Source organism: Salvelinus fontinalis, chromosome 22, assembly GCF_029448725.1.
Source record: "Salvelinus fontinalis isolate EN_2023a chromosome 22, ASM2944872v1, whole genome shotgun sequence".
Lineage (NCBI taxonomy): Eukaryota > Metazoa > Chordata > Actinopteri > Salmoniformes > Salmonidae > Salvelinus > Salvelinus fontinalis.
In genome coordinates, this window is record NC_074686.1 from 25,184,686 (window position 1) to 25,201,805 (window position 17,120).

The following is a 17,120-nucleotide window of genomic DNA, read 5'->3' on the forward strand; positions in this document are numbered from 1 at the left end:
TAAGATCACCATGTGTAATACCAAGTAGCGGCTGGAGTGGTGTAAAGCTCGCCGCCATTGGACTCTGGAGCAGTGGAAACGCGTTCTCTGGGAGTGATGAATCACGCTTCATAATCTGGGTTTGGCAAATTGCAGGAGAGCGCTACCTGCACCAATGCATAGTGCCAACTGTGAAGTTTGGTGGAGGAGGAAAAATGGTCTGGGGCTGTTTTTCCATGGTTTGGTCTGGTGGGGGGCGGGGGCTGAGAATGATTTCCGTCTGTAATAAAGCCGTTTTGCAGGGGAAAACTAATTTTGATTGGCTGGGCATGGACTACATGAATCCTACCTTTGAAGCACATCTTATGAGTAGCAGACCATTTTCCTTTCTTCCTGGGCCAATGAAATTAGCCTAGACCTACTGTCAAGTTACCAGGTTGTTAGCTAGCTAGGTAAGATGACTGAACAATGTTGTTTGTTATCAAACCAATAATTATCAAACCAGGATTAGTTTAAAAACAGCCCTCTGGGCCTCCCGGGTGGCGCAGTGGTCTAGGGCACTGCATCGCAGTGCTAACTGCGCCACCAGAGTCTCTGGGTTCGCCCCCAGGCTCTGTCGCAGCCGGCCGCGACCGGGAGGTCCGTGGGGCGACGCACAATTGGGCTAGCGTCGTCCGGGATAGGGAGGGTTTGGCCGGAGGGATTTCCTTGTCTCATCGCGCTCCAGCGACTTCTGTGGCGGGCTGGGTGCAGTGCGTGCTAACCAAGGGGGCCAGGTGCACGGTGTTTCCTCCGACACATTGGTGTGGCTGGCTTCCGGGTTGGAGGCGCGCTGTGTTAAAGAAGCAGTGCGGCTTGGTTGGGTTGTGCCTCGGAGGACGCATGGCTTTCGACCTTCGTCTCTCCCGAGCCCGTACGGGAGTTGTAGCGATGAGACAAGATAGTAATTACTAGCGATTGGATACCACGAAAATTGGGGAGAAAAGGGGAGAAAAAAATTATTAAAAAATAAAAAATAAAAAAAACAGCCCTCAACATGGTTTGTGAAATTATATAAAATGCGTGCGAATCCTGACAGGGGGAAAAATAATTGTAAAAAATGTTACTTATATTCCCTTTGCCTGTTTTCAGAATTTCTACCAGGTTTGTGTTTTGGGAGATGGATTTGCCTGACCTGTGCATTGACACCTGTCATGTCTCTGACTTATCATTAAAAGTGAAGACTTATTATCCAATCAATACTCTGTAATTGTTATTACGCGATTAAATGAATCATGTCAATTTAATTAACTAGGAAGTCGGGGCACGACAGAAAATTTGGGTTTACAGAGTCATAATATTCTGAATATAACTCTTCAGATATTTTAATATCTGATTAATTAGTCTTCTATTAATTAATTATTACCTTCCGCCAGTCTCATCTGAACGTCGTAAAATTCTTGGTTATCTGCACAAACCCAGACTCTACTATGAATCATCCATACACAAATTGGCTCAATTATTTATTTACTAACCAAATAAACAATTACAGTATATATAATACATAATAACATTATACACTAAATACCGTCCCTAGTGGACTAAACAAAAACAATTTGGTTATAACACAATAGATTCAGAGAGAAGAAAAGGGGGTTTTGGAAGATAGACTAAGGAACATGGGTCTCTATCGGACCTGGGAAACTATTCTCACATAAATACATATGCCGCTAACAAACGCTCATTCAGAAAAGCAATGCATTGTATTTACGTGAAGCTGGCTTCGATAGTTGAGCTGATGATGTGAGGCTCTGGTTTGCACAGTCGATGTCGCCATCGTCCTTTGTAGATTCTTCCGGGTCGTCATGTGAGAGGTTCACGTGGTCTGAGAGGTTCATCTCACTCTGGAGATTCTTCCTCGTTGGTTAGTGTTCTCGTACTAGATTTGCGCATATGTTCAGCTGCAGTCTGATATATGCTAGTTTAGTATGCACTTCTTTAGGTGATCAATAGTTCAGAGTTCAGACCATTTGACGTGTGGAGCAAGCTCTCACGTTTCCTGGCCTGTATAGTTGAAATTAGCCCTTTTCAACGTGGACAAGTCCTCCCGATATTTGGAACTGAGTTAACTTTGTCACGGAGGCTTTTATTCAAGAGCGGAAAAGAGTTTGGTTCACAATTTCCAACCAATGTCTATTCACTTAGGCATGGCTACTGACTTAGTTACATTTTACATGGGAGGCCAATTCTCATTTTAAAATGGTCATTTCGCAAATAGTTTCATCTTTACTCGTTCATTTTATACAAGAATTCGATGCAAGCCTCATAACTGAGGAACCTGTATACCAAAACTCTGTTTAATGTGATGTATTGTCTTTCATGAGGTCACAAACATGAAACAAAACGGACCGGGTCGAAGCTGGCTTCTCCACCGACCGTTTACACATTCTCCAAAAAAATAATATTGTTCAATTCTCAAATTCTGGGATGTAGTAGAATTTGGCGTGAGAGTTCCTTTGTTCTACTGTGACCCTCTCTATCCCATACGGCATGGTCAAGGAGACAAGTGCCTCTGCAAGGAATTTACGGTGGTTGTGAAGTCATAAAATCTGCCCCCCCTCCTAACAGGAGATGGGGGGGGGGGGGGGGGGGGGTTGTTCACATCTCTGCTAGCCAATTCACTGAAAGGCGTAGCGCATGACACACCTCTCCACTAGATGGAGTGATGAACTTGTTGGTGATATAGGGTGATGTGTTCAAGGGGCCACAGAGTGTACTGCCTGCCAAACCTCACTGCTGATTGGTCAGTTCAGTGAAGCCAGATCCTAATCTCTGCTTCTGGCTGTTGGAGAGGGGTAATTGAGTGAGCTGGGGCCCTTTCATGGCACTGCCTCTGGGAGCCTGTCAGCTTTCTGCCTGTGACATGAGAGAGAGCGAGTGAGCGCCTAACTGTAAGATATTTTAAGTGCTATAAACATATGTGACCAGATTCAGGAAACTTGGTGTATGTCGCAAATCACTACTTCACAGGAGAGCTGTTTGAACCCCAATTTTCTTTATTTGTAAAAATGTGTTTTTTGGCAGATATGCGCCTTCTCGAACATGTGAACTTTCATGTGCCTTAATATCAAACTTGTATGCCTTCTGTAAATACGAATAAAGTTGGTAAATTACGAGCCTAGTTGGTTTAGCCACAGAAAAAGCGAGCAACCTTCCCGCTAGTCATGATTGGATGAGATAATGAGTGGGCTGGACATGCCGAGAGATGAGCTTGTATTGGTCTGCCATATAGCACGTGTCTGTGTATTGGAGCTGGTCAGTATGTCTAGGTAACGTGTCAAACGCAGCTTCTTTTTTATGTATGTATTGCTTGGTAAAACTGCATAAACCTAATGTCAAGTTAAAGTGTACTGTTAGCTAGCTAACGTTAGCTGGCTGGCTCGCTAGCTAACATTTGGTGTATGATCTTATTCTTCGTATCTCAGACACATTTGCTTGACTAGTTACATTCATAGAACTTGGTTGGTTAGCTACCTGCAGGTTCATGCAGGGTAGTAACGTCATGAGTTGTGATTATGGTCTATTGTTTAGCTAGCTAGCTATATGTCTTAACAAAAGACTCCACTCCAAGTATTTTCATTTCAAGTTATTGTACTGTTAGCTAGCTAGCTAACGTTAGCTGGTTGGCTCACTAACTAATGTTACATCATGCGTTGGGATTCATTGTTTACCTAGCTAGCTATATTTCTTAACAAAAGACTCATCTTAGGGTGCCAGAGTGCAGAATAACTGATTCATTTTTGAACGCTCAACACTCCGGTTGAATATGTCCGGTGTCAGTAAACATCGGCAACAAAGCGTAATTTATTTGTTCCCAGCAGCACTGTTACGGTCACCAACACTCTGGATAACATGAATACTACCTAAACAGCTCTGCTAGAGGGAGTAAAATGGTCAGAGTGGGGTGTTCTCTTATTACATGTCTGGAAGTAGCTAGCCAATGTTAGCTTGGGTGCTTGACTAGTGAGGTCAGAGCTTTCGGAACAACCCTACTTATTCGCCAGAGCGTCCAGTGTGTGCTCTGAACACGACACGCTCTGAATTTACTAACGGACAATCTGACAGCACAGTTGCAGTCACCAACGCTCTGGATGACAAAGCAGCCTAACCAGCTCTGCTAGGGCGAATGATGTTCAGTGAGCTGTTCACTCTCTTTTAGATGTCTGCAAGTAGCTGGCAAGTTAGTACAGAACGCACGGATCAACCCTTAAAGAGATGGGTGAGGCTAAGGCTTAAGAGGGTGTGAACAACGCTGAATGATTGTAGACAAAGAAGGGCTCTCCAATAGTAGTGCCAAAACATTGAAAGGACTGTTTTCTCAAAAGTGAGTTCACAAGTTGATCAACATTCAAAGCATAATTACTTTCCCATTGTTTCCTCAGATGCAGTGTATGATACACCATTTTGTAGCTCTGAGTCTCTACTTTTATCCAATGTAAAAAAAAATATTAAAAAAATAAGAAATTAAAATGTTGCATATTTGAAGAGGTTTTTGACCATACAGGGACCTAATCTCAAACACTTAAGAAAACATGCAAAATATGTCTATAATAAAAAATGTGATTTTATTTGTTTTTTGTGATGGCGCCAGAGGAGAGGGCTGCCGTCTTATTGGCTCTTAACCAACCATGCTATTTAGTTAGTTTTTTTCGCGTTGTTCCCAACTTGTTTTGTACATAATGTTGCTGCTACAGTGTCTTATGACCGAAAAGAGCTTCTGGACATCAGAACTACGATTGCTCACCTTGAACTGAACGAAGAGTTCTTCTTCAATGAGTCGGACGGGAGGGATATACTACAGACCCCTGATCAGGCCCAGATCCCTGGCATTCACTGGAGAAGGAAACTGAGATTACGCAGAAAGAGATCAGGGTGCCTTGTGAGGATCAAGTGACAAGTGGCTAATCTGCCCTTGCCTTCCGTCCTGCTAGTTAACGTTCCATCCCTGGAAAATAAATGGGACGAACTGAAAGCAGGTTTATCCAAAAATCTAAATCTAGAATCGGCTTCCAATTCGCAACAAAGCCTCCTTCACTCATTCTGACAAACATACCCTCGTAAAACTGACCATCCTACCGATCCTCAACTTCGGCGATGTCATTTACAAAATTTCCAACACTCCTCAGCAAACTGGATGCAGTCTATCACAGTGCCATCCGTTTTGTCACCAAACCCCCATATACTACCCACCACTGCGACCTGTACGCTCTCGTTGGCTGGCCCTCGCTTCCTACTTGTCACCAAACCCACTGGCTCCAGGTCATCTACAAGTCTCTGCTAGGTAAAGCCCCGCGTTCTCTCAGCTCGCTGGTCACCATAGCAGAACCCACCCGTAGCACGCGCTCCAGCAGGTATATCTCACTAGTCACCCCCAAAGCCAATTCCTCGTTTGGCCACCTTTCCTTCCAGTTCTCTGCTGCCAATGACTGGAACAAACTGCAAATATCACTGAAGCTGGAGACTCATATCTCCCTCACTAGCTTAGAGCACCAGCTGTCAGAGCAGCTCACAGATCACTGCACCTGTACATAGCCCATCCAACTACCTCATCCCCATACTGTATTTATCTTGCTCCTTTGCACCCCAGTATCTCTACTTGCACATTCATCTTCTGCACATCCATCACTCCAGTATCTAATTGGTATATTGTAATTACTTCACCACCACGGCCCATTTATTGCCTTACCGTCCTTATCTCACCTCATTTGCACACACTGTATATAGTCAATAATACAGTTGAAGAAAATCTATGTCATGTTAATTCCATGTGTAACTCTGTGTTTTTGTATGTGTCGAACTGCTTTGCTTTATTCTTGGCCAGGTCGCAGTTGTAAATGAGAACTTGTTCTCAACTAGCCTACCTGGTTAAATAAATGAAATAAAAATAAACATACCCTAACCAGAAATCATGCATTACAGGCCACATTCGCACTGAGCTAAAGGATAGAGCTGCCGCTTTTAAGGAGCGGGACTCTAACCCGGCAGCTTATAAGAAATCCTGCTATATCCGCCAACAAACCATCAGCTATTGTTCGGTTGAAATATTATCGATTGTTTAGGCTAAAAACAACCTGAGGATTGATTATAAACATTGTTTGACATGTTTCTACAAACTTTACGGATACTATTTGGAAGTTGGACCAACTGGCAAGTGTCTTCACTGACATTTTCAGCCTCTCCCTGTCGGAGTCTGTAATACCAACATATTTCAAGCAGACCACCATAGTCTCTGTGCCCAAGAACACCAAGGTAACTTGCCTAAATGACTACCGACCCATAGCACTCACGTCTGCAGCCATGAAGTGCATTGAAAGGTTGGTCATGGCTCACATCAACACCATTATCCCAGAAACCCTAGACCCACTCCAATTTGCATACCGCCCCAACAGAACTACAGATGATGCAATCTCTATTGTACTCCACACTCCCTTTCCCACCTGGACAAAAGGAACACCTACATGAGAATTCATTGACTACAGCTCAGTGTTCAACACCATAGTGCCCTCAAAGCTCATCCCTAAGCAAAGGACCCTGGGATTAAACACCTCCCTCTGCAACTGGATCCTGGACTTCCTGACGGGCCGCCCCCAGGTGGTAAGGGTAGGTAACAACACATTGTCACACTGATCCTCAACACGGGGGCCCCTCGGGGGTGCGTGCTCAGTCCCCTCCTGTACTCCGTGTTCACTCATGACTGCACTGGCAGGCACGACTCAAACACCATCATTAAGTTTGTTGATGACAACAATGGTAGGCCTGATCACCGACAACGATGAGACAGCCTATATGGAGGAGGTCAGAGACCTGACTGTGTTGTGCAAGGACAACAACCTCTCCCTCAACATGATCAAGACAAAGGAGATGATTGTGGACTACAGGAAAAGGAGGACTGAGCACGCCCCCATTCTCATCGACGGGGCTGTTGTGGAGCAGGTTGAGAGCTTCAAGTTCCTTGATGTCCACAAACTAACATGGTCCAAGCACACCAAGACAGTTGTGAAGAGGGCACGACAAAACCCTTACCCCCTAAGGAGACTGAAAAGATTTGGCACGGGTCCTCAGACCCTCAAAAGGTTTTACAGCTGCCCCATCGAGAGCATCCTGACGGGTTGCATCACTGCCTGGTATGGCAACTGCTCTGCCTCCGACCGCAAGGCACTACAGAGGGTAGTGCGTACGGCCCATCACATGGGTCAAGCTTCCTGCCATCCAGGACCTCTATACCAGGCGGTGTCAGAGGAAGGCCCTAAAAATTGTCAAAGACTCCAGCCACCCTAGTCATAGCTACTGCACAGCAGCTACTGCACACAGCGGTACCGGAGCGCCACGTCTAGGTCCAAGAGGCTCCTAAATAGCAGCTTCTACCCCCAAGCCATAAGACTCCTGAACAGCTAATCAAATGGCTACCTAGACTATTTGCATTGCAAACCCCCCCCCCCCCCGGAAAGCTGCTGTTACTCTCTGTTATTATCTATGCATAGTCACTTTAATAACTCTACCTACATGTACATATTACCTCAATTACCTCGACACCGGTTCTCCCGCACATTGACTCTGTACCGGTACCCCCTGTATATAGCATCGCTATTGTTATTTACTGCTGCTCTTCAATGATTTGTTATTCTTATCGCCTACTTTTTTTTAGGTATTTTCTTAACTGCATTGTTGGTTAGGGGCTTGTAAATAATCATTTCACTGTAATGTCTACACCTGTTGTATTCCGTGCATGTGACAAAAAACATTTGATAAATGCTAGCTGATAAGTTATATGCATGAAAATAAAGACTTCAAAATGTGACATTTGAGAGATCTTTTGGACACTAGGGGACGCCTAGATATTGTTATGGATAAAAGACTAACAAAAAGAATGAGCTGGCACACACCCAGAGAAAATTATTTAGCCTAGAGGTGCTGACTAACGGCGAATGAACTGTAAGCTACAAATGTAAAAAATTAAGTTGCACACTCATATATATTTCACACTATCGTTCAAACGTTTGGGGTGACTTAGAAATGTCACTGTTTTTGAAAGAAAAGCACATTCTTTGTCCAATAAAATAACACCAAATTGATCAGAAATACAGTGTAGACATTGTTAATGTTGTAAATGACTATTGTAGCTGGAAACAGGCTGATTTTTAATGGAATATACATAGGCGTACAGAGGCCCATTATCAGCAACCATCACTCCTGTGTTCCAATGGCACGCTGTGTTCGCTAATCCAAGTTTATCATTTTAAAAGGCTAATTGATCACTAGAAAAGCCTTTTGCAATTACGTTAGCACAGCTGAAAACTGTTGTGCTAATTAAAGGACTTCTTTAGACTAGTTGAGTATATGGAGAATCTGGTGTGTTCTTAAATTCAATGAGGAGTGCCAGAGTGCGCTCGTAAATTTAGAGCTTGTTGTCAGATTGTCCATTTGTAAATTCAGTTCACTCTCGGAGCGCACACTGGACACACCGGCCGAGGAGTAGAGGTAATTTGAACGTTCTGACCTTAGTGGCAGTCAAGCACCCAAGCTAACGTTGGCTAGCTACTTCAAGACAAATGAGACCACTGACAATTTTACCTGCACTTGCAGAGCTGGTTAGGCAGTTGTCATGTTATCCATAGCGTTGGTGACTAACTGTGATGCTGGCAACAACTTAATTACGCTTTTTTGCCGACGTTTCCTAAAAGCAGCCATATTCAAACGGGCGTTGAGCGCTCATAAATGCATAAATGCTCTGGTACACTCAGACGAGAGTGCTCTGAAATCGGAGTAGATAGCCAGACTGAATTTATGAAAGCGCCCGAATGTCCATTGAGAACGCACAAGGACTATACCATTTAGCTAAGCTAAGAATGACGGGAATAATCAGGTCAATAAACGTTGGGTAGTTAGATAGCATATAGTTAATATACTGGCAAGTTTGATGTATAAGTAGCCAACTAACGTTAGGTAACTAGCTAACATACCGGTATATACTGCTGTAATGATATGCTATGTGGTTCTTAAGGACAGTGTATCTAACAAATTGTCAGCCAACATAACGTGTAAGGTAACTTATTTGAAAAGTCATTACTTTATTACATTGCTCAACATGTTCTTAACATTTGTCATAATTAGTTAAAGCTATGAATTTGTAGCAGCTAATGGGGATCCTACAAACACAAAACTAACCCTAATGTCAACACACACACACAGGCACCTCAAAGAATGCAAAGACTATCATTAGGCAAAATGGCAGACAGAGACGAGTCACTACAATACAGACCCCTCAGCTGTTCAATAAGTTAGTGACATCTTTATTTGGTTGATTGTGACGTTAATTCATATGGGGTGTTTGTTGTTTTGTAAACTCCTCTTCAAAACAGGACATCTGGGAGAGAGCGAGAGAGGCCCGAGGGAGGAATGTGGTTACACGTGTTGGTGTGACAGACACAAGCATCACCCAGTCATAAGGATCTGTTGTCAGCAGCGTGAAGGAAAGTAGTGTTTATGTTCAGGCAGAGAGAGACGGTTCTTAAATTAACCAGTGTGTGTACATAGAACGGAAAACACACTGACACCTTCACAGTAACAGCAGGTAGTAGGCTAGTGAGAACAAGACTAAGATAGACACCTGCTACAGTTTACTGACTCAACTAGCAACCTTCACGTCTCTGATGGGCCCAAGTAGCCTCCAGCACCTTTCTGTCCAACTAGCCTAACTATGACCTTGATCTGAGTTTAACAATAATTTAGATTTAATCTTTGACAGAAACATGCAACAAACGATGACAATGCAATTGGATACGCTGTCTTCTAAGAAATACACTTTGTTTTTTTAAAGGTCAACGTGCTCATGATACAATTGAATAGAAATGCACATTTCCTGAGGCTTGGCCTAGATCCAGAGACTGAAATAATTAGCACCAGATTCAGAAGCTGAACGCTGTTCCAAAGTCTCAATCCTTTCTGCTCCTTTATCGAGTCATGTTCTGCCCCTTGTCTCTGTGTGCAGTTTGTGTGTAAAGCATGCCTCCTGCTGCAGGAGTAAACTTGTTTGCCGTGTTTATCTTCCACTGCTGGCACAAAATGTTCTGTGCCAAAATGGAGGCCAGTTTCCTGACCTTGTAGGGCAAGGCTCTCCAACCCTGTTCCTGGAGATCAACTGTCCTGTAGGTTCACACTAGTGGTCGATTTCAAGTTACTACAAATCGGTAATCAGCCTTTTTGGATGCCGATTACGGCCAATTACATTGCAATCCACGAGGAGACTGCGTGGCAGGCTGACCACCTGTTACACGAGTTGCAATCCACGAGGAGACTGCGTGGCAGGCTGACCACCTGTTACACGAGTTGCAATCCACGAGGAGACTGCGTGGCAGGCTGACCACCTGTTACACGAGTTGCAATCCATGAGGAGACTGCGTGGCAGGCTGACCACCTGTTACACGAGTTGCAATCCATGAGGAGACTGCGTGGCAGGCTGACCACCTGTTACGCGAGTTGCAATCCATGAGGAGACTGCGTGGCAGGCTGACCACCTGTTACACGAGTTGCAATCCACGAGGAGACTGCGTGGCAGGCTGACCACCTGTTACACGAGTTGCAATCCACGAGGAGACTGCGTGGCAGGCTGACCACCTGTTACACGAGTTGCAATCCACGAGGAGACTGTGTGGCAGGTTGACCACCTGTTACGCGAGTTGCAATCCACGAGGAGACTGCGTGGCAGGCTGACCACTTGTTACGCAGGCTGACCACCTGTTACACGAGTTGCAATCCACGAGGAGACTGCGTGGCAGGCTGACCACCTGTTACACGAGTTGCAATCCACGAGGAGACTGCGTGGCAGGCTGACCACCTGTTACACGAGTTGCAATCCACGAGGAGACTGCGTGGCAGGCTGACCACCTGTTACGCGAGTTGCAATCCACGAGGAGACTGCGTGGCAGGCTGACCACCTGTTACGCGAGTTGCAATCCACGAGGAGACTGCGTGGCAGGCTGACCACCTGTTACGCGAGTGCAGCGTCAAAAGGATCTTGTGGCTGTAAGGAGCCAAGGTAAGTTGCTAGCTGGCATTAAAGTTATCATAAAAAACAATCAATCTTCACATAATCACTAGTTAACTACACATGGTTGATGATATTACTAGGTTAACTAGCTTGTCCCGAGTAGCATATAATCGATGTGGTGCCTGTTCATTTATCATCGAATCACAGCCTACTTCAACTTCGCCAAACGGGTGATGATTTAACAAAAGCGCATTTGCGGGAAAAAAACAACCGTTTCACAAATGTACCTAACCATAAACATCATTAGTTCAAAGAAATTCATGTTAGAAGGCAATAATAACTTAGGAAACTGTGTCACTTCTCTTGCGTTCAGTGCAAGCAGAGTCAGGGTATATGCAACAGTTTGGGCCGCCTGGCTCGTTGCGAACTGTGTGAAGACCGTAATTAATTTGCCGAATTTTACATAATTATGACATAACATTGAAGGTTGTGCAATGTAACAGCAATATTTAGACTTAGTGTTGCCACCTGTTCGATAAAATACGGAACGGTTCTTTATTTCACTGAAAGAATAAACATTTTGTTTTCAACGTGATACTTTCCGGACCATATTAATGACCAACGGCTCGTATTACTGCGTTTATTAGACTATTAGACTAGACTATGATTTGATAGACTATGATTTGATAGACTATGATTTGATAGACTATGATTTGATATTTGATAGAGCAGTCTGCCTACCACCGCTCAGTCAGCAACAGGCTCGTAAGCATTCATTCAAACAGCACTTTACTGCGTTTTGCCAGCTGCTTTTAGCAATGCTTGAAGCACAGCGCTGTTTATCACTTTAAGCCTATCAATTTGCCTGGCAATACTAAAGTGCCTATAAGAACATCAAATAGTCAAAGCTATATGATATACAACTGGCATAGAGAGAAATAGTCGACACGTCATAATTCCTATAATATCTACAACCTAAAACTTCTTAACTGGGAATATTGAACCACCAGCTTTCATATGTTCTCATGTTCTGAGCTAGGAACTTAAACAGTAGCTTTTTTTGACATGGCACATATTGCACTTTCACTTTCTTCTCCAACACTGTGTTTTTGCATTATTTAAACCAAATTGAACATGTTTCATTATTTATTTGAGACTAAATAGATTTTATTTATGTATTATATTAAGTTCAGATAAAAGTGATCATTATTCATTCAAGTATTGTTGTAATTGTCATTATTACAAATATATATATAAAATTGTCCAATTAATCGGTATCGGCTTTTTTTGGTCCTCAAATAATCGGACTCGGCGTTGAAAAATCATAAATCTCTCAACCTCTAGTTCACACTCCAGTGTTAATGCTAAATTGTAATTACTTCGCCACTACGACCTATTTATTGCCTTACCTCCCTAATCTTACATCATTTGCACACACTGTATATAGACTTTTTCTATTGTGTTATTGACTGTACGTTTGTTTATTCAATGTGTAACTGTGTTGTTGTTTTTGTCGCACTGCTTTGCTTTATCTTGGCCAGGTCACAGTTGTAAATGAGATCTTGTTCTCAACTGGCCTACCTGGTTAAGTAAAGTTGAAATAAAAAACAAACAAACACTCCAACCTAGCACACCCGATTCCAATAATTAGCTGGTTGATAAGCTGAATCGGATTAGTTACAACCGGGGTTGGAGTGAAAACCTACAGGAGGAAAACCTATTGGAGTGCGTTGCTGTAGTGTACAGTATATGGATGAGTGACTGGGACACACCCTGGTCCTGGGGCTGTGTGAGAGCAGAGAGCCCATGAAGCCAGGAACGGGACAAACCACATTTCCTGCACTTCCAGAAAGAACGCTAAGTCCACACAAACCATAAGTCACACTCATCAGAATACTAACTAGCTACACACAGACTTGGTGCAAGCAAAATAGATCATTTGCTGAATGATGCCATATGCTACAGCCATTCTGTCCTTTGCAGCATGGTCAGATACTGACAAATGCATGAACAAGCCGCAAGGCTGTGTGTGAAAGGCTAAACAGAGAGTAAGGGGACAACTGTGTGCATGTGACCATATTGATCTGGTGATTGACTGACCATCACATATTGGCACAGAGTCAATTATTCTTACTACATACACAGAGAGGGGAAGAGAGGGGTAAATTGAGGGAGCATAGAGGGAGAGGTTTCACTGTAATAGTGAAGGTGTAAACTTGGCAGTAGAAAACCTAAACAGTATATTTGACCTCTCAGCTTCCCTAGCAAATCTAAACATTTTAAGCAGACAACCTAAGAAAATTAACAACAATGACAAATGGTTTGATGAAGAATGCAAAAACCTAAGAAAGAAATTGAGAAACCTATCCAACCAAAAACAGAGACCCAGAAAACCTGAGCCTACGCCTTCACTATGGTGAATCACTAAAACAATACAGAAAACCTGAGCCTACGCCTTCACTATGGTGAATCACTAAAACAATACAGAAAACCTGAGTCTACGCCTTCACTATAACAATACATTACAGAAAAAGAAGGAACAGCACATCAGAAATCAGCTCAATGTAATTGAAGAATCCATAGAATCTAACCACTTCTGGGAAAATTGGAAAACTCTAAACTAACAACAAAGAGTTATCCAAAACGGAGATGTAGGGATATAAACCACTTCTCTAATCTTTTTGGCTCTATAACAAAGAACAAACAGCAAAAACATATACATGATCAAATACAAATCAACTATTAAAGACAACAAGAACCCATTTGATTCTCCAATTACAGTGAATGAACTACAGGACAAAATACCACATTTCTTTCCAAAGGGCCGGGGGATGAGACAGCGATGCAGCTTAAGCCCCACCCTCTTCAACATGTACATCAAGGAATTGGCGAGGGCACTAGAACAGTGTGCAGCACCCGGCCTCACCCTACTAGAATCTGAAGTCAAATGTCTACTGTTTGCTGATCTGGTGCTTCTGTCCCCAACCAAGGAGGGCCTACAGCAGTACCTAGATCTTCTGCACAGATTCAGTCAGACCTGGGCCCTGACAGTAAACCTCAGTAAGACAAAAATAAAGGTGTTCCAAAAAAGGTCCAGTTGCCAGGACCACGAATACAAATTCCATCTAGACACCATTGCCTTAGAGCACACAAAAAATGATACATACCTCGGCCTAAACATCAGCGCCCCAGATAACTTCCACAAAGCTGTGAACGATGTGAGAGACAAGGCAAGAAGGGCCTTCTATGCCATCAAAAGGAACATAACATTTGACATACCAATTAGGATCTGGCTAAAAATACTTGAATCAGTTATAGAACCCATTGCCCTTTATGGTTGTGAGGTCTGGGGTCCCGCTCACCAACCAAGAATTCACAAATAATGCATGCAGAACAGATTTATGCAGATACCCGCTAATTATCTACAAATTCTACCACCACCTAAAAAGGAAGCAATTCCCAAACCTTACATAACTAATCAATCACATACAAAGGAATGAACCTGGAGAAGAGCCCCCTAAGCTGTTGTCTGTGCCCTGTTTTGTGCTGCTACCATGTTTTGTTGCTACCATGTTGTCATGTTGTGTTGCTGCTCTGCTAAGTTGTGGTCTTAAGTCTCTTCATGTAGTGTTGTCACTCTTGTCGTGATCAAATCAAAGTTTGTCACGTGCCGAATACAACCTTACAGTGAAATGCTTACTTACAGGCTCCAACCAATAGTGCAAAAAAGGTATTAGATGAACAATAGGTAAGTAAAGAAATAAAAAAACAACAGTAGAAAGACATTGAAAAACAGTAGCTTGGCTACATACAGTAGCGAGGCTATATACAGGCACCGGTTAGTCAGGCTGATTGAGGTAGTATATACATGTAGATATGGTTAAAGTGACTATGCATATATGATGAACAGAGTAGCAGTAGCGTAAAGAGGGGTTGGCGGGTGGTGGGCGGGACACAATGAAGAAGCAGCCCGGTTAGCCAATGTGCGGGAGCACTGGTTGGTCGGCCCAATTGAGGTAGTATGTACATATGTACATGAATGTACAGTTAAAGTGACTATGCATGTGTTGTCCTATATTTTTATTTGATGTATTTGTTATTTTAATCCCAGACCCCAACCCCGCAGGAGACCTTTTGGTAGGCCGTCATTGTAAATAAGATTTTTTTCTTAACTGACTTGTCTAGTTAAATAAAAGTTAAATAAATACAAAAAAAAATAAAAAAAATACCAGTGTGCAATCACAGCAGCAAGATGTGACCTGTTGCCACAAGAAAAGGGCAACCAGTGAAGAACAAACACCATTGTAAATACAACCTATATTTCTGTTTATTTATTTCCCCTTGAGTACTATTTGCACATCATTACAACACTGTACATACACATGACATTTGTAATGTTGTTATTTTTTGGGAACTTTTGTGAGTGTAATGTTTACTGTACATTTTTTATTGTTTATTTAACTTTTGTTTATTATCCATTTCACTTGCTTTGGCAATGTTAACATATGTTTGCCATGCCAATTAAGTCCCTTGAACTGAATTGAGATGGAAGGAAGACAGACGGAGATGACAGAGTGAGAGAGGTGGGCAAAAGACAACGCATGGAACATTTAATGTAAACACAGGGACTCAATTATCTTTTTTGTGTGACCCAGATCTATTCTAAAGCCTCAGTAGACAAGCCTCCCTTGAACAGTGAAGGCTGCCCAGTCATTTAGGACAGTTTTACAGTTAACTGCTATTGGACATGGAAATCCACTGCAAACGTTTGAAATGCAAATTACGAGAATCAAGATAACCAATTCAATAGCTACAAAAAGTTAGCTCTGATGTTATGTAAATTAAAACTCTTCTTGATAGAATCAAATCTCCATAAAATACACCACATGTATAGCTTTTAGTTTAGTCCCTACATGTGGTTTATGGTCAATATATACCAATTATTCTACCTACCAGTTTCGACCATAACATGCAGCGGCACGCTTGAAAGGCACAGAAAACTTGGTGGGTAGAGAACATCAGGTACCTAACTAGCATGCTAATTAGCTGATAGCTACTGTAGCACAGAGTGCCGTTAACTGACAAACTAGCTGGCAAAATATAACATTAGAACATATTTGAATGTTCATTAAATAAGATTTCGGCAAAAGTTAAACGGTTGCTTACCCTGATTTTCTCCAAGGGGGTGAATCGTAACTCGTGAACGAAAGGATTTCTGAAAGGGGTTGGCAAATCCGACCCATCTCTAATCTCTAAGGAAGAATGCTGCTCATCTGGCAACTTCATAACTGAAAACAAATAAACTAACACTTCAGTTCGCAACGGTTTTTCTATTCCACAATAAACAGGCAATGCTTCTTTGAAACTGACTTTCTAGGCTAGCTACACATGTACTGATGGCACTGATAAGTATGCTCGAGAAACATCAGGGCGGGGAAGGGAGGATGGCTAATTTCAATGTACTGGGACTGCGCATGCGTAGTAGCAATCCATACACTGACCACTTTGGAAGGTGTTGGATCTTTTTTACAGTGGTGCCAGAATTTCAGCACACATGCCACACACACACGAGTCACGACACACACAGGGACAACTGATGTGAGTTTTGTGGGACATGACTTCTTTTCCTGGAATGTGTCTTTGAGATGTGCCAGATACCTTTGAGTGCGTATGAGTGTGAAGATGTAGTGCTTGCACTCTCACTTGACCCACCTGTCAATTTGTTACTCAGTTTGACGTCTTTGGGTCTCTCTTGTTTACCTTAATATATAAAAACTTTATGTAGCTGTAGGTGACAATAATCCAGAAAATAGCTCAACATTATTGTTCATTCAGGCTGGATGTCATAATCATTTAGAATTGTTTTCTTTGAAAGTTGTAGCTCTATCTGACAGGAGAGGCCCTGTCAGAGAAATGGCAGCAGGATCATCAGTTAAAGAATAAGTATTATTCTTCATGTGGCTTCCAGCAGACTAGATGGTGTGTTGCGTATTGTTGCCTTTCGCAGGTCGGAGTGCGGATTGCAAATTTTGGTCACCCCCCCCCCCCCCCCCCAAAAAAAAAGGGAAAAGGGGAATGGGAAAAACTTATATTGCACCACCATCTAACCCTGCAC

The 17,120-nt window shown here is 42.8% G+C and overlaps 1 protein-coding gene across 2 annotated transcripts in view; it reads right to left on the minus strand.

The window, feature by feature from the left end:
- Nucleotides 1-16,472, minus strand: part of LOC129820094 (lysophosphatidylcholine acyltransferase 1-like) — a 70,890-nt gene extending 54,418 nt beyond the window's left edge. The window contains exon 1 of one of the 2 annotated variants that reach the window (XM_055876947.1): nucleotides 16,172-16,472. In XM_055876947.1, coding sequence (XP_055732922.1) covers nucleotides 16,172-16,248 — 77 coding nt within the window. In that variant the 5' untranslated portion in view covers nucleotides 16,249-16,472. The remainder of the gene's footprint in view (nucleotides 1-16,171) is intronic. The other variant, XM_055876946.1, reaches the window with a different exon arrangement.
- Between the last annotated feature and the right edge of the window lie 648 nt (nucleotides 16,473-17,120).